Source organism: Sceloporus occidentalis, unplaced genomic scaffold, assembly GCF_023333645.1.
Source record: "Sceloporus occidentalis isolate IW3139 unplaced genomic scaffold, rSceOcc1.0.p SCAF_4, whole genome shotgun sequence".
NCBI lineage: Eukaryota > Metazoa > Chordata > Lepidosauria > Squamata > Phrynosomatidae > Sceloporus > Sceloporus occidentalis.
In genome coordinates, this window is record NW_028316984.1 from 190,044,796 (window position 1) to 190,070,131 (window position 25,336).

Below are 25,336 nucleotides of genomic sequence, written 5' to 3' on the forward strand. Positions count from 1 at the left end.
ATAAGAGTCAAAGTACAGTACTTACATTGACCTGTGGATATGTCGACTTACAGGTTTTTTGGTTAATTATTTGACAAAAATTCCTAGACTTATACATGAGTATATACAGTAAATGAATTCAACATTTAGATCTGGGTCCCATCTCCAGGAAGTCTCATTATGTATATGCAAGTATTCCAGACTCTAAAAATGTCCAAAATCCAACATTTCTAGTCCCAAGCATTTCAGATAAGGGAGACTCAACCTCTGTTTGCTTTTTGCTCACTTGGATGTACCTTTAGTTCCTGAAACATGGGGCTTATATATGTTAATTAAGGATTACCCTCATTATAAGGATCTTTTTTAAATGGTGATTCTTTCATAACTGGGGGAAAATATAATACTTTCACCAGAGACCACATCTTTTGCTTTGTGTAAAAACGGGCAAGATTCTATTGACTTCTGTAGGAGGTTGCAGCAGAGGGACAGCACAGGCGCCACAAGAGAATCAATGTTCGTAGTGAAACTAATCCATATCAGGAGATACAGTGCATTTTTGAAAGGAAAAAGTAAATGACTATAAACAGAGACAAGTCAGCCCAGATAACTGAAAGACTGAGGTAAAGATTATTATTCAAAAACCACGTTTTTAAAAAAATCTTTTTGTAAGAACTACTAGATGCTGCAAACACAATACAAAATAAAAATGAGCCTTAGCCACTTTTAAATACAAGCAATAAATAGAAGCTTGCAGCTAGCTTTTAAATCAGATTCTGGCATCAAGATTACACTTTCCGGAGACTTTACTAGTAAAATGCCCCTCAGAAGGGATATAAGATTTATTTTAGAGACGTCACACAAATAGCAAGTCTTAAAATATATATATAATTTATTTTATTAAACGACAGATATAGAAATATATAATATAGCAAAGAAAAACAATCCAGTATTTAACACGTGAGGGGGGATATGTCCATATATTTAAGAATAAAAATTATTTGCAGTCCCTGAAGACACTGTCCATAAAGTTTCAAGCATTTTATTCCTTGAACATGGAACAGTCGTTACAAAGGATTCGTTCTCCAACATCATCAGATCTAGGAGGAAAAAGACAGATGTTAATTTAGCTTCTTGCTTGGTACATTTCAAGAGGAGAACATCAGCGCTTTCATGACTACTATACACACAACAAAACCATGTTGGGTAAACAAATGCATCTGTGATAATATAGAAAAGAACTGCTCTTGTGGATTAAGTAGAGGCCTAGCTAGACTTGCCTGGACATGGAGAACTCATTTAGTTTTGGTGGTTAACAGATCTGAGAAACCATAAGAATTCCTGATGGATAGTGTAAGTGGTAGTGAGTTATAGCATGGATGATATGTAGGAGACAGAGCATAGTTTTATGTTAATGGAGTTAGACAGACATTGCACAATGGCAACTCATTAGGTGGTGCCATTTTATTCTTAAATATATGGACATACTCCCCCCACATAAGTTGTGACACTGGACAAGGACAGGTTGCTTACCTGTAACAGTATTTCTTCGAGTGGTCATCTGCGAATACATACAAATGGGTTTCACTGCGCCTGCGCAGTGCTGCTCGGAACCTACTGGAATCACTGGGCAGAGTTCACTCTGCAACATATTGAAACTTTTTGGCGGTAACTCCGCCCACCCGTTATAAGGCCCCTGCCTTCCCGCTCTTTTCCCCAGTTCCGCAATTTTTCCGCCAAGCAGGCGAAGGAAGAGAGCCAATGAGAGCAGGACACTGAGGGGATGGACGGGTGGGATTTGTATGTATTCGCAGATGACCACTCGAAGAAATACTGTTACAGGTAAGCAACCTGTCCTTCTTCTTCGTGGTCTCTGCGAATCATACAAATGGGTTTAGACTGACAAGCTAAGGTAGCGGCGGAGGGAGTGTCCTGAGACCAAAGCTATGGTAAACCAAAGGTATATTTATTGCAACAATAAACACCTTAAATCCCAAAAGGAGTCAGCCTTTTTTGTCCATGTCCAAATCTATGCATAGCAGCAACATTGCTAAACCTGAGAAGAGGACACACGGTCGTGCAAGACCAGTCCCAATGAATTGTGTAAACAACATTCAACAGACTGTAAAAAGTGGCATTGTATACATAAATGCTGAAGCATAAGCATCAGTAGTGCAATCAGTGTAACCCTGAAACCAACACAGCTCTCCCGAAAGCTGCGTCTCGAATGGCCCTGGTGTCCAACCTATAGTGCTTAATAAAAGTCAGTGGTTGGGACCAGACAGCAGCCTTACAGACATCCTCCAAAGGAATCCCGGAGAGGAATGCGGAGGACGCTGACATTGCCCTTGTGGAGTGAGACCGAACCCTGCCAGGGAGAGGCTTGCCTATCACTTCATAGCAGAGGCGGATGGTACCAGCCACCCATTTGGACAACCTCTGAGCAGACACAGGCAATCCCCTCTTCGGTACCGAGTAGCACTGAAAGAGTCTCTCGGACCGACTGAAGGCAGCAGTTCTGTCCAGGTAGAAGGCTAGTGCCCTCCTGACATCAAGAGAGTGCAGGCGTCGCTCCTCATCCGAAGTAGGATTGGATGCGAGAGTGGGCAACACAATGTCCTGGCACATGTGAAAGGCGGACACTACCTTAGGCAGGAAGGTAATGTCCGTCCGGAGGACCACCTTGTCCTTGTGGAACCTCAGGAATGGCTGGTCCCTACGTAAAGCACAGAGTTCGCCCGCACGGCGGGCAGAGGTGATGGCCACAAGAAAGGCGGTTTTCCAAGTCAATAGTCTCAAGTCCGCTGTGGCCATCGGTTCAAAGGGCTTGGATTGGAGGGCGGACAATACCGACTCCAAACTCCAAGCCGGCGTTGGTACCGACACAGGAGGGTAAAGGTTTGCACAACCCTTCAGGAACCCTTTCACCAAGGGGTCTTTGAAGAAAGAAACCCTCCCCCCGAACTGGTATTTGGCACAGATGGCAGACAGGTAGCATTTGATGGATGTGAGAGACAGCCCTCCATCCAAAAGTGCCATCAGGAACTCCAACACCACTGGAGTGGACACCTGTGCAGGAGACAAGCCCTTCTGGTTAAGGAAGAGGCAAAATCTCCTCCATTTCAGGGCATAGGAGCGCTGGGTGGAAGGTTTCCTCGCAGCCAGGATCACCGCCCTCACCGATTCCGGCAAGGTAGTCAGCGCCGAATCCTCCAGGCCACCAGCGGCAGGCTCTCGATGTCGGGGTGGAGAATCCGGCCGTCCTGGATCGAAAGCAGGTCCGGGCGAGGGTCGAGACGGAGGAAGCATCTCCTGGAGAGGTGGAGAAGGGATGCGAACCACGGTTGTCTCGGCCACCACGGGGTGATGAGGATCGCGTGTGAGCGGTCCGTAGCCATCTTGGACACCACTCTGATGATGAGAGGGAACGGAGGGAAAGCGTAGAGGAGCTCTCCCGTCCAAAGGAAAGCGAATGCGTCTCCGAGGGATCCGTCCATTCGTTTCCTGGAGCAGAACTGGGGACAGTGGCTGTTCCAGCTGGTCGCGAAGAGGTCGATCCGGGGGGTTCCCCACCGATCGAAGAGGTCGCTGACCGTCTCGGGATGGAGCCTCCACTCGTGGCACACCGAAGAAGATCTGCTGAGGCGGTCTGCCAGCTCGTTGTCCTCTCCGGGAAGGTGAATCGCTTGGAGGAGGACGCGTCTCTGGATGCACCAATCCCAGATGCGGAGTGTGAGATCGAGTAAGGTCCTGGATCTGGTACCACCTTGCTTGTTGATGTAGTACATCACGGTGGTGTTGTCCGTCCTGAGGAGGACCACCCTTCCCGAGACTGCAAACTCGAACGCTCTCAGAGCCTTTTCCACAGCAAGCATTTCCAAGGCGTTGATGTGGAGGCGCTTGTCTTGTGTGGACCACCTGTCCTTGACGACCAGGTCGAGCAGGTGGGCGCCCCATCCCTCCAGGGATGCATCGGTTGTCAGGGTCAGCTGAGCCTGAGGCTGATGGAAGGGCATCCCGGTGCAGACGTTGGAACTGTCTAGCCACCATCTGAGGGAAGCAACCACCGGTCTCGGTACCGTGAGCCACTTCGAAGGCGGATCCTCCAACGGGGAGAAGACGGAGAGGAACCAGGCTTGGAGGGGTCGAAGACGAAGTCTTGCCCAGGGGGTGACGAATGTCGTCGACGCCATGTGGCCCAGAGCGACCTGGACATCTCTGGCTCTCACCCTTCTGTGGGAGATGCACGGCCTGAGGGATGTTGTCAGGGCCTGAAACCGATCCGGAGGAAGGAGAGCTAGGCAGTTTTCGGAGTCGAGGACGGCACCGATGAACTTGACCTGCCTGGTCGGCGTAAAGTGGGACTTTTCCTTGTTGACGACCAGCCCGAGGGAGTCCAGGAGGCACAAGGCGAATGAGACTGCCTCCCGCAGCTCGTCTTGGGATTCGGCTGCAAACAGCCAGTCGTCCAGGTAGGGAAAAACCATGAAGCCCTTCTGATGAAGGTATGCCACCACCGGTGCCATGCACTTCGTGAAGACCCGTGGAGCCGTGGCCAGGCCGAAAGGGAGCACGTTGTAGTGGTACGAGTCGGGGCCGACAGCGAAGGCGAGGAATCTCCGGTGGGACTGTCGGATGCCGATGTGGAAGTAGGCGTCCTTCAAGTCGACGGTCGCGAACCACAGGCCCTGGTGGAGCAGAGGCAGAATGGAAGCCAAGGTTACCATTCGAAAGCGACGGTAGTCAAGGGACAAGTTCAATTGCCTCAAGTCCAGGATGGGCCTGATACCCCCATCCACTTTCGGTACCGTGAAGTACCTGGAAAAAAAGGCCCGAGAACACTGGTCGGGCGGCAAGGAGGAGATTGCTCCCTTTGCAAGCAAGGTGCGCACTTCGTCGAGAAGGGTGTCCGAGGGGGGGGTGGACATGAAGGCTCCAGTTGGAGGGAGCTCTTGGAACTCGAGGGCATAACCCCTGCGGACGATGTCAAGAACCCACGAGTCCGATGTTATAGAGGCCCAGGTGTTAACATAGGGCCTCAAAATGTCCAAGAAGAAGAGGGGTGAAGGGGAGACGAAGCGCGCTGCGTCCCTTCAGGCTCTCTTCTTCCCCTGGTCGGTGTCCTGCCGGCGGGACTTGCGGTACCGAGGCGGGAAGTTACGACGGCCAGAGGAGGAGGAAGACTGCGAGGGGAAACGCTGCCTCTGAGAGCCCTGCTGTTGGGGCTGTCGGTCCCGGGAGAAGGTCCCCTGTGACTGACCTTGTGGTTGCCACGGACGTTGGCGCTTCCGAAAGGGAGAAGCCGATGCGGAGGACATGCCGTGCTTCTTTGCCGCCGCCTTCATCCTAAACTTGCGGTTTAGGCGGTCGTCGGTCTCGGCGTGGAAGAGGCCGGTCCCGTCGATCGGCATGTCCTCGATGGCAGCCCTAACGGTCGGGTTGAGGTCGGAGGCCCTCAGCCAAGCGTGGCGCCGAAGAGCCATGGAAGCTGACATGGCCCTCCCGGAGCAGTCCACCAGATTCCTGGAAGTGGTGATTAGCCAACTTCCAATGGAATGCGCCTCGTCCCTGATCTCCACCAGCTGCCTCTGGACGTCGTCTGGGACATCTGGAACGAGGGGGGAGATCCGCTCCATGAGGGTCTGGATGTAGGCCCCCATGCACGCGGTGTAGTTGGCGGCCTTGACCCCAAGCGCCGAAGCCGAATAAGCCTTCTTGGCCAGTCCGTCCACCTTTTTGGCCTCGCGGTCGACAGGGGAAGTGGCCTGCTTCGGGACGAAGCTGTGTTGGGCTCCTTCGACGATGGCAGAGTTGGGCCGGGGGTGCTCGGCCAACCAAGGACAACTCGCCGGGGCGACCCTATAAAGTGACTCAACCTTGCGGGAGGGTGCCGAAAGGGCGGCCGGAGAGTCCCAGGACCTCTTCACGATGGTCTGCAGGGAGGGAAGGAGAGGCAGGCACGGCGGAGTGGGGACTCGACCATGCACCCGACGCTCAACCGGGTCCTCGGCGTCGTCCACTGCAGACGCGAGCTCGATGTCGAGGGCCCTCGCCATCCTGATCACGTGCTCCGTGAAGGACCTGACATCGTCTGACGGCGAAGATGGCTCCGGGTTGTGCATCCTCTGGGGGGACGCCGAGCCTGAGAGGACATCCTCGTCCGAGGGTGCCTCAGAGGGTAGCAGCGGCTCGTCTTCGGAGTCCAGGTCGGAAGAGAGGGGATCCGTCACCTTGACCTGGGATCTCGGGCGGGTTGGAGCGAAATCAACCGAAGAACGGGAGCGCCGACGGGGTGGAGACAGCGACCTCTCACGTCTACGGGGTGGAGTCGACGACCTCTCGTAGACAGACACGGTCGGAACCGACGTGGAAGGATGAGGCCGGTCAGCGGGAGGGGGGTTCAGTTTGGTGAACTCCCTCAAGGCTCTGTCCTCCGGGACCGACATGTAGTAGCGGCGCGACTGCATGTCATAGAAGAGGTCCGGAACGTCTTGTCCGCGGAGCAAGTCGTCCTCATCTTCAGCTGCCGAACGAGAGGGCGACCGGTGCTCCGGGGAGCGAGGAGGTGCGGTATCAACCGTACCGTGGATGAAATCCATGGTAGGAGGAGGCAGAGGCGTGAGCGGTACCGAAGCCCCTTGGTCCAGCGTCGGTTCTTGGTCACGGGGAGCTGATGGAGTGGAGGCGCGAGCCTGTTTGGAGGGGGAGCGCTTCTTCTCCTTCGGTCCCGGTAGGTCGGTAGCGGTCCAATCCTTGGAGGGCTTTGCCTTCTTGGGGGCAGGGTCACGTCCAGCCTCTTCGTGGCGCCTCTTCTTCCCATGCTTGGGAGGCTCCTCGGATGGGAAGAACGGGTTGTCCGGGAGGTCCAGGATGACAGCAGCCGCTGTCGACGACGAAGGCCTCGGTGACCTCGTCCCTTGCACCGGCTCGGTCCCGTCCTTCGGTGCCGCATGGCGCGATGTCTTGGACGCCTTAGAGGAGGAAGGCGAGGCCAGGTGGACCTTAGACTCGGTAGCCTCCTTCGAACGGGAGCCCCCCGATACCTTCTTCGGCTTGGAGGCCCGTTCGGTACCCTCAGCACCCGATGACTTCTGGGGGCGTTTGGAGGGCTTGTCGGTGGCGCTGGGCGGTTTGGAGCCACGGGCCACATCGGAGGTGGTGGAAGGGGTCCCGGCCGGGACGCACACCACACTGGGGACGGCTACTCTCCCCGATCCCGCGCTGGAGACACTTGCCCGGGACGATGAAGCGGGGGGCGCCAGAGGCGGGACAGAAGAGGACCGTGAACCTCCCTCCTGCACCTTTCCCAGGGCAATCGCCGACGTGAGCCGGGACTCACGGTTCTTACGGGCCTGAGTGGAGAGGGATCCGCAGAGCGTGCAAGCCTTGGGATCATGGCTGGGTCCAAGGCACAACAGGCAGGAGGAGTGCGGGTCTTGAACGGGCACCTTGCCCTTGCAGATGTCGCACTTTTTGAAAGGCGCAGGCATCTTCAAAAACGTCAAGCCGAAGGGAGATCCGAAACGAGGTCAGCAGTCCGAAGGTCCGAAGTTACCAGGGGCGGGAGACAAAGAATGGTCAAGATACAGTCCGAGGTCAAAAACGAAAGTGATTCCAAGCAAGCAAGCGAAAGTTCCCTGAAGCAGCTAGCGCGGCGGAAAAAAGGAACTGGGGAAAAGAGCGGGAAGGCAGGGGCCTTATAACGGGTGGGCGGAGTTACCGCCAAAAAGTTTCAATATGTTGCAGAGTGAACTCTGCCCAGTGATTCCAGTAGGTTCCGAGCAGCACTGCACAGGCGCAGTGAAACCCATTTGTATGATTCGCAGAGACCACGAAGAAGAACTAAATGTGCAGGCACATCTGCATGCACAATGCATATAAATGCACTACTTCACACCATGTGCCTGCACATTAATGTGCACTGGCACATATGGAACTCTGCTTCCATGCCTTGCATTGAATACAGCCATTCAATACTGGACAAAAATCTTAACCACCCCCATGGAGAAACTCACACATGCACATGTGTAGAATTCGCCCGCCCCACCTCTCTGAAATTTATCAGTGCAGTTAATCTGTGGACACCAAAGGCCAGTATCCAATGGTGCACGTTCACTGGTGGAAACCCCTTTTGCCAATTGAAACTGGAGATGCTGTAGGGTACTGAAAAGCATTTGCAGTAGGTTTTGTGCACTGTGGAAGGCTGTAGGTGGAGCAGAAAGGACTGACAATCACAGTGCTACGACTAGCATCACCCTAGATGTAGGCCCAAATTCTAACAGTGAAAGGAGAAAACCATTTGCAGCCTCAACTCCCTCCACCTCCATAGCCTCCTCCTACCGTTTAAGATACCAAGGACCTTCCTCATACAGAAGAGCTGTAAGAGCCTATAAACTGACCCAAAGTTTAATATAACAAAGCTCATTGCCATTCCCATCAGCGAGCACAAAGATATTCTGCTAACCTAGATATGCAACTCCCTCCCAAAATTGTTCAGTATTAATTAACTGGGCTCAAACTGCAAATTCAGAGTTATTATCTCTGAACTTTGAGTTATTTTGATATTCAGGAGACCTCCAACGTTTCTATTTTGTTCAAGTAATAGTAGCAATTGCTATCTTGCGCCTGGTCAGATTGTATTTACAGTTGGTCCTCTATATCCATGGATGCAAGCATCCATGGCTTGAAAATTTTTAAAATATATATAAATTCCAAAAAGCAAGTCTTGATTTTGCCATTTTATACAAGGGTCAGCATTTTCCTGTGCCATTGTATTTAATGGGGCTTGAGCATCCACAGATTTTGGTATCCATTGGGGGTCCTGGAATCAAAACCCAGCAAATACCAAGAACCCACTGTATTTACAGTTTCAATAGTTTCATTTAGTGCTTTGTTTCGTGGTGGTACTGTGTAAGTCGTTGTTTTACTGACTGTACTTTTAGATAATATTGTATTTTGTATTGTATTGTGGTTTTTATTCTTTGCTGTAATCCTGCCTCGATCTGCAGGGAGAGGTGGGAAATACAAATAAATTTATTATTATTATTATTATTATTATTATTATTAAATGTCTTTCTGATTCTTTATGAAGAGCAGCAGATAAAATAAATAAATAAATGTCAGAAAACTGTATGTGCTGCATTGAACCAGAAGTTCTTTACATCTCTTATCATGTCTCCCTAACCCAAAATGTAATTGTGATGACCAAACATTTGCTGACATCTGTACAGTGGCCCTACAGAACTGAAGAAGGTTTAGCTCAAGCTCCATGGACACTTACTCTACAACTGAACATAAGCAACAAGTGACGATGTTACAACGGCTGCAAAGTTTGCTGCAGTTCTGGCATATGTACCGATCACACTGGGTGCAAGCTTTGTTGATATCAACTGTTCTCACGCATGAGGAGCAGGCCTTGGAACCTCCTATTGGCAGGGCTGTGCAGAAAAACAAAGATTCAAAGTCAGAAAAATTTTAGTATCAAGTGTTGTTTACAAAGAAGTATGTAGAGACATCTTGTAGCATCTTTGAGACTAACTGAAAGAAAGTAGTTGGTAGCATGAGCTTTTGTAAATTTAGTTTACATCCTCAGATGCATTTGGTGGAGCAGAAAGCCAGGGACAGACCTATATAACCCATAGTGTGTGAGAATGTCAATACTTCCTTTAGAAAGCAAACCACAGTACTCAACACATCTATGTAAGAAGCTGTCTCCTACCAAATTAGATATGGAGAAAATGCTTTGAAGAAATGATAAATACTAGTCAGAACTCTGGCAGGGACATTCTCATGTACAAGTGTCCCTTAGGCTAGCAGTACTTTCTTTGTGCAATGCTCAAAGCCCTCTTCCTGAGTGTAAAGCCCCAAAGCCACCTTGCAACAGCAATAGCAAGTACATGTCTATGCCGCTTATCAGTAAACTAGCACTGTCTAAGCGATTTACAATGTGTAAGCCAATTGCCTCCAACAACTGGGTACTCATTTTACCGACCTATGAAAGGATGGAAGGCTGAGTAGACCTTGGAGCCTGTCTGGTATTGAACTCACAACCTTGTGGCTGCTGTAGTGGCATTTAACCACTGTGCCACTAGGGCATGGCCATTCATTGTTCCATCATGAGCAGAAAGGCTCAGAGAAACATCTGGCAACTCCATCCTCCCCATACCAGGAGAGCAATGATGACAGCTTTGGCTGATAAGCTAGCAGCACCCCTTCCTGGAGCCTGGGGACCTAAAAACTCAGGTACACGCGGTGGTAACCTCACAACTTGATTTCTGCAATGCACTCTACATAGGATTACCTTTGTGCCTAACTCGGAAACTTTAATTAGTTCAAAATATGGCAGCCAGATTGGTCACCGGGAGATCTAGGGGTGACCATATAACAACGATTTTAAAGTCCCTTCATGGGCTACATGTTAGTTTCTGAACACAGTACAAGGTGTTGGTTATGACCTTTAAAACCTTTCATGGCTTGGGCCCAGTTTATCTACAGGATCACCTTCTTCCACACAATCCCCCTCCCCACACTTAGGTCCTTTTGGAAATATCTACTGCAGCCAGCAAAAAGTAAGCTGGCTGCAGTTACCCAGAGGATATTCTCCTCTACTGCACCCAAGTTATGGAATGGCCTGCCAGAGGAGAACTGCTATTTTATTAATCTTGACAATTTTAAAAAGGCGGTCAAAACAGATCTCTTCCAACAGGCTGGATTAGCATCTCAGTCACCTCCCACTGACTCCCCTGTCTTGTACGTTTTAATAATCTTAACTGTATTGTTTTATTGTTATTGTTTATTGTTGTGATTTATTGGTTATGGTGGGTGGGTGGGTTTATGGGGAATTATATTTTATTGTATTTTAATGCTTTTAAATATTGTTGTAAGACGCCTCAATCACATTGGAGAAGTGGGTATAAATTATTATTATTATTATTATTAGCACGGGGACTCCTGTGGGTCTCATCATTGGTGTTATCACCGTGTGTCTGGCCATGGGGGGGTGGGTGGGTAGCCTGACATTCTCCAACCCTGCCTGCTTATTGTGAAGTATTGTGCAAGGTGGCTTCATGCCTTTACATTAAGTCCACAGGGTAGTGATACAGGCCTTAGCATAGTGTACGTCGGCATAATCATAGAATCATAGAATCACACAGTTGGAAGATACCGCAAGGGCCATCCAGTCCAACCCCCTGCCGTGCAGGAAATCCAGATCAAAGCATCGCCGACAGATGGCCATCCAGCCTCCGTTTGAAGACCTCCAAGGAGGGAGCCTCCACTACACTTCGAGGGAGTTTGTTCCACTGTCGAACAGCCCTTACTGTCAGGAAATTCCTCCTAATGTTGAGGTGGAATCTCTTTTCCTGCAGCTTGCATCCATTGCTCCAGGTCCTAGTCTCTGGAGCAGCAGAAAACAAGCTTGCTCCCTCCTCAATATGACATCCCTTCAAGTATTTAAATAGGGCTATCATATCACCTCTTAACCTTCTCTTCTCCAGGCTAAACATCCCCAGCTCCCTGAGTCGTTCCTCATAGGGCAAGGTTTCCAGACCTTTCACCATTTTAGTCGCTCTCCTTTGGACACGCTCCAGTTTCTCAATGTCCTTTTTGAATTGTGGCGCCCAGAACTGGACACAATATTCCAGGTGGGGCCTGACCAGAGCAGAATATAGTGGCACTATTACTTCCCTGGATCTAGATACGATACTTCTATTGATGCAGCCTAAAATCGCATTGATAAGGATATTTACGCTATGCTGAAGGGATGCTGAACTGAGCTCAGGACAAGTAATAGCAGAACTGTGCTTGAGATAAAGTAACAACTGAAAAGTAACCATAAGGAAGGAACTCCTGGAGAACAGGAGAAGTGCCAGCAGACTGGAGGATGGCAAATGTTGTCCCCATCTTAAAAAAGGGAAAAAAGAGGATCCCAACAATTATCGTCCAGTTAGTCTGACATCAATACTAGGAAAGATTCTAGATCAGATCATTAAACAGAGAGTCTGTGAACATCTAGAAAGCAATGCCATAATCACAAAGAGTCAACATGGGTTTCAGAGAAACAAGTCATGCCAGACAAATTTAATCTCTTTCTTTGATAAAATTACCAGCTTGGTTGATGAAGGGAAGGCTGTGGATATAGTATATCTTGATTTCAGTAAGGCCTTTGACAATGTTTCCCGTGATATTCTTGCAAACAAGCTTGTAAAAGGTGAGCAAGACAAGGTAACTGTTAAATGGATTTGTAACTGGTTGACTGGCCGAACACAAAGGGTGCTCAACAATGGCACCTTTTCATCCTGGAGGGAAGTGACCAGTGGAGTCCCACAGGGCTCTGTCCTGGGCCCAGTGTTATTCAACATCTTTATCAATGACCTGGATGACAGAATTGGGAGCAAACTTATCAAATTTGCAGATGACACCAAATTAGGAGGAATAGCTAATACTCCAGAGGACAGGATCAAAATTCAAAATGAGCTTAATGGATTAGAAAGCTGGGCCAAAGCTAACAAAATGAATTTCAACACAGAGAAATGTGAGGTACTGCACTTAGGGCAGAAAGGGATCTAGGAGTCCAAGTAGATCACAAGTTGAACATGAGTCAACAGTACGATGCGGCAGCTAAAAAGGCCAATGTGTAATAGTCCCACTGTATTCTGCTCTGGTCAGGCCCCACCTGGAATACTGTGTCCAGTTCTGGGCACCATAATTTAAAAAGGATGTTGAGAAACTGGAGCATGTCCAAAGGAGGGCGACCCAAATGGTGAAGGTCTGGAAACCATGTCCTATGAGGAATGACTTAAGGAACTAGGGATGTTTAGCCTGGAGAAGAGAAGGTTAAGGGGTGATATGATAGCCCTGTTTAAATACTTGAAGGGATGTCATATTGAGGAGGGAGCAAGCTTGTTTTCTGCTGCTCCAGAGACTAGGACCCAGAGCAATGGATGCAAGCAGAGATTCCACCTCAACATTAGGAGGAACTTCCTGACAGTCAGGGTTGTTCGACAGTGGAACAAACTCCCTTGGAGTGTAGTGGAGTCTCCTTCCTTGGAGGTCTTTAAGCAGAGGCTGGATGGCCATCTGTTGTGGATGCTTTGATTTAGATTCCCTGCATGGCAGGGGGTTGGACTGGATGGTCCTTGCGGTCTCTTCCAACTCCACGATTCTATGATTCTAAAAGGGATGGCAGAGCATGGCAAGATAGAAATAAGTAAAGAGGGTTGACTATGCACCTAACAAAAATACAGTAGCACCAGATTTCCTACATGAACAGAAATCTTGGAAGTTACTTCCAAATCTTTGATTATTTATCACAAAAACTAACTGAAGAAGCTTCTTTTAAGTAAGATATAGCCACTCAGGGGCGGCAGCAGCATACAGAATAACTAATAAAAACTGAAGAAACAGTTGTAACCACACACAAATATTCAGGACCAGCTTCTCTTCTACCAAACAGCCCAGTTGTAACAAGTTATGCCTTAATTTAAGTCTTGCTGGTTCACAGATGAACACACAAGCAGTACTGGTGCTTCCCCTGAGTTTCACATTAATCCGAAATAAAACAGCTTGAAACAGCAAATAGGAAAGTGCTGAACAGCTGGCAAAAGTCAGTCACCTGCTTCTCTTGCATTAGGCTGTCGAAGTTTTCCATCCTGTCCAATTAACATTTGTCCATTACATCTATGCTGAGAGCAAGCTTCCGGCCTGTCCGCAGGTGGTTCTGGTAACTGTGCTTTTAGACATTCCCCTGCTGTGCTTCCGATGCATGAATTCTCCATATAGGTCTGGGCACCTCGGAAAAGGAGCTGTTTCGTTTTTTCTGAAAAACAAACAAGGAGAGAGAATTAGAGATGGGAATGTTATGGATGATGATCTGAGCTGACATCTGGTCTCCAGAGTATCAGCAATGAACATAGCCTTTCCTCAGGAAGGAGAAAGCTTGTATGAGATTATAACACTCTCCAACCATAGTAAGGAACTTCCACTTCAGAAGCAAGATAGGGAAATGTGAAGCATGCTTCCACAAAGTCAGATCAGTCTACCAAGCTCTGTTATCATCTATGTCTGCCTCCTCTCCAACTTGGTACTCTCAACACATGATGATGATGATGATGATGATGATGATGATGATAATAATAATAATAATAATTAGTCTACACCTCCCATAAGCCTTCTTTATGTGCTGTAGCTTCAGCCTATGCAATCCTATGGGGACCTTGAGCAAATCACACTCTCTCAGTTTCAGAGAAAGGCAATGGCAAACCCACTCTGAAGACATTTGCCAGGAAAACCCTGTGATAGGCTCATTGCCATAAGTGGAAACAAACACACACACACACACACACAATAAGTGTACTAAAAATTAAGAGTGATGGGAGGTATGTGGCCTTAGTGTTGAACTGCAACTCTCAGCAACTTTAGCCAGCATAGCCTAAGGTAAGGGATGCTGGGAGTTGTAGTTAAACAACTTCTGAAGGGCCATACAGTTCCCATCCCTTCTGTATTATTTGCAGACACTAAAAAGTGAGGGAGGGCACAAAGTTAGAGAAGATTTGCAGTGAATCTACGCTATGAAAACAATGGAGCCTGACACTACTTTAAGTGCTGTAATTCCATCCTATGGAATCCTGGAATCTGTAGTTTGACAAAGCCTTCCGCCTTCTCTGCAAAAAAGTGCTGGCGCCTTGCTAAACTACAAAACCCAGGATTCGACAGAACGGAGCTACAGCACTTAAAAGTGGTGCCAAACTGCATTGTTTCTACAGTGGAGATGCACCCTAGGATTGGATGCATGCAGAGCACTTTTCCTGGATAAGCAAACCAAATCAAAACACCCAACACAGACGAACCAAAAACTTTATGTGCCTAGGAAACAAACAGTGTGGTTGGATAGCTGTCCCTCCAGTCGATCTTTCTCTCTTCCAACCACTATCCCTCCCCTTCAAGAGAGGAAAAATTGGGCTCTTTCAGGCTGCATTTTTACAGTGCTATGAATCCACTTTAATTGCTGTGGCTGAATCATAGACTTGGAAGAGACCTCAAGGGCCATCCAGTCCAACCCCATTCCGTCATGCGGCAAATCTCAATCAAAGCACTCCTGACAGATGGCCATCCAACCTGTATTTAAAGACCTCTAAGGAAGGAGACTCCACTACACTCCAAGGAAATTTGTTCCACTGTCGAACAGCCCTCGCTGTCAGGAAGTTCCTCCTAATCTTGAAGTGGAATCTCTTTTCCTGGAGCTTGCATCCATTGCTCCATTGGGTCCTAGTCTCTGGAGCAGCAGAAAACAAGCTTGCTCCCTCCTCAATATGACATCCCTTCAAATATTTAAACATGGCTATCATATCACCTCTTAATCCTATGGACTCCTAGTGTGAGGTTTACTAGATCTCTCCGACTGAGAACTCTAAATGCTCTTCCCTAAACTAAAATCCTAGGAGGGAACCATAGCAGTTTAAAGGGTAATCATAGCACTAGAACTGTGTGGTGTGAAAGAGCACCACAATCCATCCTGCTTCACAAAGCAGGGCTTGAGAAAGAGCGCAGTCCCAGGAGACTTGGGGAAATACGTACATACAGCTGGTCCTCCACATTTGCAACTCTAACTTTTGCAGATTAGATCATTTGCAGCTTTGATTAATATCTTCTTGCCAGGAATCTCTAGGTCCCCCAGAGCAACTCTGCTGGAAACTGACCATAGAGTTGCACCGGAGGACCCAGAGATTCCTAGAGAGAACGCTTCCCTAGGCATTTGTAGCTCCTCCAATGTGACTCTATGGTCAAATGGCAGAGGGCGACCATAGAGTTGCGCTTGACCAAACTTCCGCTGTTCTCGCGAGAACTGGGTCCGAGAGTTCGTCCCTTGCTGCCCTGGGTGGAAACCCTATGCCTCACCGAAGATCTCCCGGCGGTACTGCTCTCCCAGGACGCCTTGGCTCAGCTCCCTCAGCCTGACGCGGGTCTTCAGCTGCAGCGGAGCCGACTCCCCGAACGGACAGGACCGCTTCGGCATCCCTCTTTCCCTCACTCAGCACTGACTGGCCAGGAAAACAAAAAAAGCGCCCGACCGACCCACTGCAAACCGTTGTGGATTTTGTCTCTCTTTCTGCGCCCGCCCGCGCGGGAAAAAGAATGCAGCGACGAAGAAGGAAACAGCGACCAAGCCCCCAACGCTCTTCCCTCACACACCTCTCGTGACGTCAGGGAGGGCGCCTGCCAATCGCCGGGCTGTTATTAGGCGGGATTGCTGGAAAGAGCGGGTGGGCGGGGCTTGAGGGCGTGTTCGTGGGCGGGGCAATGCCAAGAGGCGAAGCTGATTGGACTGCCCTTTAAAGTGACAGCTGGGGAGCGGGGAATGAGTGTGTGTCTATATCAGTGGCCCTTTAAGGGATTTTGGACTCCATTTCCCAGAAGCCTCAGCCGTGTTCTCCAATGGTCTTGGATTCTGGGCGATGAAGTCCAAAACACTTAAAGGACACACTTTGCGGACCACTGCTCCATATTGTGTCTCTTCAAGTTGTTGTTGTTGTTGTTGTTGTGTGCGCCTTCAGGTTGTTTTCAACTTATGGCAACCCTGAGGCGACCATGTCATGGGGTTTTCTTGGCAAGGTTTCTTCAGAGGAGGCTTGCCACTGCCTTCCCCTGAGGCTGAGAGATAACAATAAGCCTTATACATTCCACTAAGGCTGCATCCACACGGCAGAGATAACCCGCTTTGGCACCGCTTTAACTGCCCTGGCTCAAGGCTATGGGATTCTTACTGTCCCGAGTGGACAGAGACTGACTGGCCTCCTGTTGGTTCGCCTCAAAGAGAGCAGATGCATTCAATCTTTGTCGGATAGCATAGCAGACCAACCAGGAGAGAAATCCCACTGGATCTTTTTTGACGTTCCCCTTTTGAGAGTTGGGTTGTTATTGGGAGCGGGGCTTCTTGGATCCTTTGGTACAATTTCTTCTTGTCCTCTGAGATTCCTCACCTTTTAAAAACTACTTGGCTGCATAGTTTTCTTCTTTTTGTTACTATTTTGAAGTCAAGGCTTCCATGGCTGGCAGCCATGGCTTTTTGTGGGTTTGGGGGGCTCTGTGGCCATGTTCCAGAAGGGTTTCTTCCTGACGTTTCGCCAGCAGCATCTGTGGCATCTTCAGGGAATGCGAATGGGGCAATTCGAGTTTCCTAAGGCCTTTGTTAAGGAAACAAAAATATTTAAATACCAAAAAGATCAAAGCCAAGCCTGTTGAGGTCTAGCTTTAAATCAGCAGAGTAGCAGAAACGTGTCCTTATTTAATTATGCTTCTCTAAGAACCGAGACTGACTATTAATGGCATTTCTTCTTACATTTCCATTTCCTGAGTCAAACACTGCGTTGTAAATAGATGATTCAAAATGCCTCCTCATCTGTGTCCATTTTAGCTCATTCAGCCCAGGAGATGCAATGTTTGTGTTCCATTTATTACATCTAGCTTCCCTCAAGTCATTTTCACGATCCATGTTCCTATATGTTGAATCCAGTATTGACCCTTAAAAGGGATGTCAGAAATTCTGATACAGAAAGCCCCAGCGTATATGATCAGGCACTGCTTTCCTGTATACATATACACACAAAGACAAGACCAAAGAGTCCAAATTCTACACTCCATCTTTATTAAGCAAACCACTGTGCAATAAAAGGGTCGTTTCATTTACAGTATACAAAAATAATCAAGAACACACACTTTTGGTGCATTTATTTGCTGCCCCGTGTACATCCGGCTCTATCAGGGTGAGAACATCGTGTTAGACAATACTTTTTAACTGAAATCCTTGCTGTGATTAAGACTTTTTCAGCGTCTGACCATGATGTCCCCCCCATTAATTCCAATTGTATAATTTGATTTCAGATTATCAATACTGATACAACCTGTGTGCAGGGCAATGATACTAAATGATTGTAACTAAATTCCAAGCGACGGTATATAAAATTTAACTGGAAACATTCCAGAGAATAACATTATTCACATCAAACACGTTACTGAGTGGACTGCAATATAAATTCTCTAATAAATAAGTACGTGAATATTATTCAGTGCTTTTACTTTGTGAGAATAGAGATTTCCATTAGAATAAAGCCAACAATTCAATAAAAATTCTACATAAATATAAGGTTACAGAAACGTTCATCTGTGATTTAGTGCCTGCTAAAAGTCCTGATGTCTTTGGGTGTGATCCACTGAAAAGCCCCCTTTTGTTTGCTGTAATGAAATGAATGGGAGGTATTCTTGCTCAGCACCCTGTTCATTTCACTGGGGCTATATGGGACATTTCCCAGTGGGCTGCAATGCTGCTAGTTTAGCTGCTCAACAACCGTTGCCCTGAGCAGAACGTATGCAGCTCATATTGACTACTCGTTGTTGTAGTAAACAGGCTTTGTATAACTTTATGGATGCATTCTTAGCACATCCAGGGTAAAGGTCACATTGGTGAATTTTGCTCAAGCGTTTATAAGCTGAAATACTAAAGGTCAAAAAAAGGGGTTCCCAATACATTTCTGGCAGGACTGGAACCCACCAGAAATGAAAGTGCTTTGGTAGGGGCCCTCTGACACCTACAATATAACTGTATTTCTTAAACATGATTTACAAAATATTAAACATCTCTATGTAATGACATAATCTTTACAATAGACCGTCTTTTCCAAAGGCTGATCTCAACATGATTGTCCTAAAAACTTCTGTGCAAGTCTTCCTGAGAACTCTGTTAGAGAATCTTGTGGCATTTATTATGCCAGTGTGGAATAGAGCCTACTGTCTACACAAGTTAGCTATGCAAGTATTATGATCCATGCTACTGTTAGCTGCCCTGAGGCAGAGACATTGGCCAAGGCAAAAGATACATGCAATTGCTTTTGTTTAGGTAAAGGGATTTTTAACTCTTCAACCCACAGCAGCCCACAATGAGACATATGGGATAGAAACATACCTTTGTACAAAAAGACTTTCTCTGGATTCCAGTACTTACATGACAGACAACAAATACAATCCATCAAATCAAGCTCACTGGATTTCAGTGCCTTACATGTACTTCAGTGCTGAATTGTAATCATTAAGCAAAGGTCAGCTAGTCAGCACACCTCTCTGTGCCAGAGTTTCTACTAGTTTTGAGAAATTAACTATAACTCCTATGTTCTCAAAATATATAAGGCAATTGTACTGCAACTGGATAAATGCATACAACTCAAAATCAGGAGAAACGAAATGCTGAGACACACCTTCGCTGCTCTTCCTGTATTCTCATTCAGCTAATGTTATTCATCGAGTCCGTTATGGATCATAATGCTTTGCATGTCCATAGTGCTTCCTGGTGTTCACAGTGCCTCACATGCATGGTGCAATTCTAAGAACAATCCGTAAGGTAAGTGGCTTGCTGAAGCCACATAAGTGAATTCATGACAAGCATGATTCAAACCAGACATCACGATTTATAGCTCATTCTTAGTCACTGAAATATTACACTTTAAATATTACACTTTAAAACCAACTGTGTATTCATCAGCATTTGAAAGCAAATGTCTTCTTTGTTGTCTTCACAAAAAACACTGCCTTGCTCAAAAATTAACACCCATGCCTCCATCCATATGCATGCACACATGGAGCTTTCAGGTCTACAAAACTCTTCTTCACTGCATCTTAGGCAGCAAAGATGTTCAAGCTGCCATGTTATTATGAACAGAGTAGTTCATTCTTCACAAGAGGTATGTGTCCGTTATTATTGCTGTGCTACAAAAAATAAACCTGCAGTGTCCAAGACTGCCATAGTTCACATACAACGTGAACATGTTTGCAATGTGCAGTTTATCAGCATCATGCTGGCCACTTTTACTCTACATGGAAAATGGGGGAGGAGGGGTAAAAACCTTTGCTATATATATAGAACATCTTTCAAGCAAGAAAAAAACCCACTCCATCTGTGCCATTCAGATAAAACTAACTTACAGCATCAGTGTGCTGACAACTACTAGGTTCTAGAAACCCTTCCTGATAATCAACATTTTTTTCAAAACCAGCACATAAGAGAAAGACAAGGAGGACTTTCCATAATTTTCTTCTTGAGCCAAGAAAGAGAAACTGGCTCATAAGGAGTTTTACATAGTAATTATTTTGGATGCTGCAGTACATTTTCCAGTAGGTATGAGGACTACAAAGGGCAATGTCAAATTGCCTGGACTGCTTATCTTATGTACCAATCTAGTTCACTTCCAGACTGGTTCACAACCAGAGATTGCTCATGACTGGTCCTTCTACCAACTAGCGGAGCAATCGTAGGCGACAGGCAAGTACCACAGTAGTGGTATTCAACTCCTGTTTGACTCCCATTATCTGGAGAGGTTTGCCTACTTCCACATTGATACTGTCTTTGGTATTGGAAGCAGTGACCTTAAAGTGCCAATAATTACCTTTATTCCCATTTCAACTGGGCACTTCAGTGCTCTAGAACAACCTCATGTTCCCTGTGGATACCTGGTTGCAATGGCACAGCCCACCATTGGCATTTAAAAAAAAATGAAGGCAAGCAACAGCAGGTACGTGTGTTGTGCCCTTTTCCTCGCAAGGATTAACACATTTCTTGATTGTTTTTGTTGCGATTGTGGACATTCCTTGTATCTGTAAAGCAGAACTACTCAAAATGGTGGTCTGTGGACTGCTAACAGCCTGCAAGTCACTGGCTGCCAGTCTGCAGTTTCCAAGTTAGAAACAGCTGTTGTCACAGGCATAAATGCCGTAGTACTACTTCTTATACTCTGTAGGTTAAGTGAAGCAGTGATAAAAGTATTGCAGAAGAAACAAAATATGTTACCATAAGATCCAAAACTAGAGATCTAGAAAGACTGTAACAAGGATGTAATGATACTCCATAAAGTTCTATTCTAAGCTATGGAAAGATGCTGCACCATCTTAATCTTTTTAAGTACATTTTCTGCATTTGATGTTTTTTTCTACCTTTAATCAGTTGCCTATGGAGTAAAAGCTCCACAGGGATTTTCGCACTTGAAAACAACTGAAGGGAAACTTTTATCCCCAACTCAGGCAGTTGTCCCCAATTTGAAATGAAATACACTATTTTATTATCTTTCCTCTTTCTATCTGAAAAGATTTTATTTAAAATGTACAGGCTTCAAGGCAAACTGCCAAACATAAAAAGGATCATTAACTGCTACTAGCTTTGAACCAAGCTAATTGCGTTGGACAAGGACTCTCTGCTCAGCCATGGAGACTCAGTGAGTGACCTTGGGCACGTTACACTCTCTTAGCCTCAGAGGAAGACAGTGGCCAACTTTCTCTGAACAAATCTTGTCAAGAAAACCCGGTGATAGGGTGCCTTAGGGTTGTCATAAGTGGGGAAAGACTTGAAGGCACACAAACATATGTCACCACTATTTTTGCTTCCTCACACAGGGATAGAACATCCTCTTTATGACCTTCTGCAATGTGGCATAAATTTCATTATTGGTAGCAGTTCAGAGAAAAAATTCTAGATGAACTTTTCAAATATGAATTTAAGTTTTTCCTCCGATCCTATTCTTGTTGTTCTTATTCTGTGTTCTTGATTTTTTTGATACTTGAAAACAACAATAGAACAAGATATGCACAATCACATTCTAGGAAGAACATTTTGATTTCTACAGCATCTTCATGTGAGCTCGGGAAAAGAAAGGAGCCGATTGGCAGTGAACTGTGTTTCTTGGCACTGAAGTTCTTTGTGTGGTTAAAAGAGCTGGATCATCGATTCCCTGGATTTTCCAACTCCAACCCATTTAACTAAAGAGGAGAGAAATAAATAATATTAGAGCAGGAACTGGAGAATAAGCAACATACTAAAATCTATTTTAAGCTGCTATCCTAATACACAGACTCCAAAACTACTGTTTTCAAAAGTAAGTAAATTTAAGATTGCAGTAATCCCAGATCTGCACCCTCAAATATCCACATGCACAGGGGCAGGGGCACCCCATTCAAGCCTATGAGGCTTGAATATGTGCAAATTTGTGCAGGGGGATCCAGAACGGGATCCCCCGCGAAAACAGGGGGCCAACTGTATTTAAACTCAGGCAATGGGCAAAATTTTTTAATGTAGTTCATACACTTGTAAAACCATGTGACTTTTTTTCTGTATTTCACCTCCCACACAAAGCTTAAAAACATTTAAAGGCCTAAAATTATGCCACAATGACAGACATATAGAAAGCTATAGATGAGGTGTGTCCTACATCATTCTTAACTATAGAAAACCAAACAATATAATTATGTAATCCAGTTAGGCCCCATAATAATTTACCCTAATCTTAACAATAGTGTTATGTAGCCTAGCAAGCCTGAGAACACTGAGGACATGGTAAGAAAGATAAATGTAAGTAATCTCAAGCCAAATCCTTCATCCACATACTCCCACTTGTAAACCTAGCATGACTTGCCCTTCTCCATTTCTACTGCCAACATGTCAAACATATGTGGCTCCAAACCTTCTTTCCTCATTCCTGAACACCTGCAAAACTTGTAATTCATATTAAAAAAAAACCACCTGCTCTGCAGCTCAAACACCTTGTGGCTGGTCCTCATTCACTAAAGCTACTTCTCTGTATATTACATTCTTTTAGCTAGAGTTAAGCCAGCTAGCCCACAAGAGTGTCAAATGGCTACTGTCCCCCCTCCCCACTGCTACATAACTGAAGGGAGATTTGAATTTTTGAAAGCTAGAATCCTCCTCTCCAATGTGTATGCAAAACCAGCCCAAAGAGGTCCCCATCCCTGCACCGCAGACACAATCTCCATGCGTCTTGGGGTGGTAGCGCACACTTTTGCCTTGAAGCCTGTACTTTTAAAATAAATCTTATGAAGAGAAAAAAGAAGTAAAATAGTCTAGTGGAAGGTTCTTAATGCTGCATACAGAGGAGTAGATAGGAAGGGCATCTATCATTTCAAGAATTTTCGGTACTTATACTACTGCCCAGGAAACCTTGATATGCATAAATTACTAGAAAGCTGAAAAATTATTTCTGCACAATTGATGTTACAATTTCCTGGCGCACAACTTATTATGTACATGATATGCCCTGCAGCAACAGTGCTGAGAAAGTACATACCTGGCACTCCAACATGGTTTTCAACAAACCGAATGTAATTTTGAGCCTTGGGTGGAAGGTCCTCCCATTTTCTTGCATTAGTCGTGTCTGTCTTCCATCCTGGCATCGTTTCATACTCAACCTCTACTTTCTGCAGTATCTCCTGGTTAGCTTCAAAAGTGAGTGAAAGTACAACACAATCATTATCTCATGGGCAACATACAATTCTTATTCAAAATATAATCAACTAACTTGATAATAATTAAACTAGTTGACATTAAACACTGAACAAGCTTACATTAAACAAGTCATTAGTTGTTCCTGTGGACAAAGCGGACAAAGAAAGCAGTTCTGTTTACGAATTCTGGCACCTGTTTTACAAAACCAAATCTTCACACAGAACAGGTGACACAACTGAACAAGCACAAGGTCTGTGCTTGTTCAGTTGTGTCACCTGTTGTGTGGGGAAAAAAAAAGAGAAAGGGAGGGGAGACCAAATATTAATAACCTATTAGAAAGTTAAGAGCTCAAGACAGTCATCACCATACCTGGAAAATAAGGAATTCTTTTTCCACCCAGCCTGTATGCAACACCGATTTTGATTTCATCAAGGACATCCAGAATATCCAGTTTTGTTAATGCCAGACTGCCCAAAAAATTAGATAAAGTTACTCATAAAAATGATCACTGTGTGGGAGCAAGAGACCAATTCCACCCCTTTGATCCCATCCCTCTCCCCGGACAGCCCCCTTCCACAGTAAGCCTTAATGCCCTTGTTTCCGCTGCAGTCCTTCTCAAAATGGCAAGAGGAAGTGATGTTGCCATTATTGGCCTGTTACAGACAGCCAAAATAAAGCTGCTTCGAGTCACAGTGGAGGTATGGTGTTTCAATGATGCATGCGTCCTAAGAGTCCAGAAGCCACACCAAAGCCACGCTCGTCCTTAGGGCTGGAGCATGGCTTTGGCGCGACTTCTGGACTCTTAAGACGCATGCATCATTGAAACACCATACCTCCACTGTGACTCGAAGCAGCTTTATTTTGGCTGTCTGTAACAGGCCCTTGTCACCATTTTGAAAGGGACTGAAGAGGAAAATAGGTATTGGGGGAAGTCTGGTATTTTCACTTGTTTTCATGCATTTCAGGAGTTTCCTGCATGGTTTGAGGAAAAAATTGAAAGAATTATGAAATCTGAGGTGGGTGGATGGCATAGAGCAACTGGTGCCAGAGGCTTCAAAGACCACAAAAGAGGGGGGGTGTCCAGGGGCCACATGCAGCCTACAATTGCACAAAGGGATGGTTAACCTGATTCTGTAATTAAGTTGTACTTGAAAGAGAGCCACATGTTGTAACATGTTACTCAGTATAAAGCAATCTTTGAAGTTATTTCCCCATAACTCCTCATTTAACCCTCAGTGGTGCCATTGCTCTTTGGACAAATGGGTGGTACTTCCCACCTAAAGGTGAGATCTGTGGAGCATGTTGATTCACTTCACTTGGATTGATTATTCTGTTTCTCATGGTAATGTGAGGGCAAGCCCAGGTGGGCACTCTGTCCTATCTACCCAGATGGGATGCTCCAAAATAATTGGGGGTAGGCTACTTGAAGAAACACATATGCATTGTTGGAATTGGGATTCTCAACTGTTAAGACCTTCCTCTTTAACCCAAGGGGTCAAAATGTGGGATAACCCTTAGCAAAGCAGAAAACAGAACTCTTTGCTTATCTAGTCTTCATGTTATCTACATATTGGTATTCCACAAGATAAAAAGTTATGACTTCCAAGTGTAGATCAAAATATAATGCTTACGCAGTGAATCCGTTGATCATATGAGCGTATCTCAAAATGACAAGGTCTAGCCAGCCACAGCGCCTTTTTCTACCTGTTGTCACTCCCCATTCATGGCCTCGAGACTGTAAGAGTTCCCCAATTTCCTGCCGGGGACAAAGATATTCATCATAACTCTTCAGCAATATTAGTCCACGGTATCAGGTGCTGGAAAAGATCTATAGAACAATCTTATAGTAAGTGAGGGGGAGGGGATCTGGCTAAAGAATAATCACTTCTCAAATTTGCATCAGTTAGTGCACGGAAAATCTCCAAGTTCTGGTTTTGGTTGTTTTGCTGAAATCATAGAGGTGGAAGGGACCACAAAGTTAATCTAGTTGAACCCTTTGCATGCATACACAACTAAAGCACTCCTGAAAGATGCCCATCTAATCTCTGTTTAATGACCTCCAAATATGGAGAGCCCACTGCCCTATTA

General features: G+C 46.0%; 2 protein-coding genes across 4 annotated transcripts in view; both read right to left on the reverse strand.

The window, feature by feature from the left end:
* Window positions 1-887: 887 nt before the first annotated feature.
* Window positions 888-16,191, reverse strand: SIVA1 (SIVA1 apoptosis inducing factor). The gene is made up of 4 exons (XM_089522682.1): window positions 15,871-16,191; window positions 13,589-13,792; window positions 9,257-9,413; window positions 888-1,076 (listed from the first exon to the last, which is right to left on the reverse strand). The coding sequence occupies exons 1-4, from the start codon at window positions 15,986-15,988 to the stop codon at window positions 1,019-1,021; spliced, it is 537 nt and encodes a 178-aa protein (XP_089378808.1). The 5' UTR covers window positions 15,989-16,191; the 3' UTR covers window positions 888-1,018.
* A 1,403-nt stretch (window positions 16,192-17,594) lies between these two features.
* The window catches only part of ADSS1 (adenylosuccinate synthase 1), a 31,296-nt gene continuing 23,554 nt past the window's right edge, over window positions 17,595-25,336 (reverse strand). For all 3 annotated transcript variants that reach the window (XM_089522678.1, XM_089522681.1, XM_089522679.1), the window contains 4 exons: window positions 24,880-25,004; window positions 23,618-23,715; window positions 23,091-23,240; window positions 17,595-21,768 (listed from right to left, as the gene is read on the reverse strand). In XM_089522678.1, coding sequence (XP_089378804.1) covers window positions 21,716-21,768; window positions 23,091-23,240; window positions 23,618-23,715; window positions 24,880-25,004 — 426 coding nt within the window. In that variant the 3' untranslated portion in view covers window positions 17,595-21,715. The remainder of the gene's footprint in view (window positions 21,769-23,090; window positions 23,241-23,617; window positions 23,716-24,879; window positions 25,005-25,336) is intronic.

Coding starts and splice junctions, on each gene's coding strand:
- SIVA1 (XM_089522682.1), bottom strand. CDS start 15,988: ATGCCGAAGCGGTCCTGTCCGTTCGGGGAGTCGGCTCCGCTGCAGCTG. Junction 13,793..15,870: donor GTACCGCCGGGAGATCTTCG/GTGAGGCATAGG, acceptor TTTGTTTTTCAG/AAAAAACGAAACAGCTCCTT. Junction 9,414..13,588: donor GCCTAATGCAAGAGAAGCAG/GTGACTGACTTT, acceptor TTTTCTGCACAG/CCCTGCCAATAGGAGGTTCC.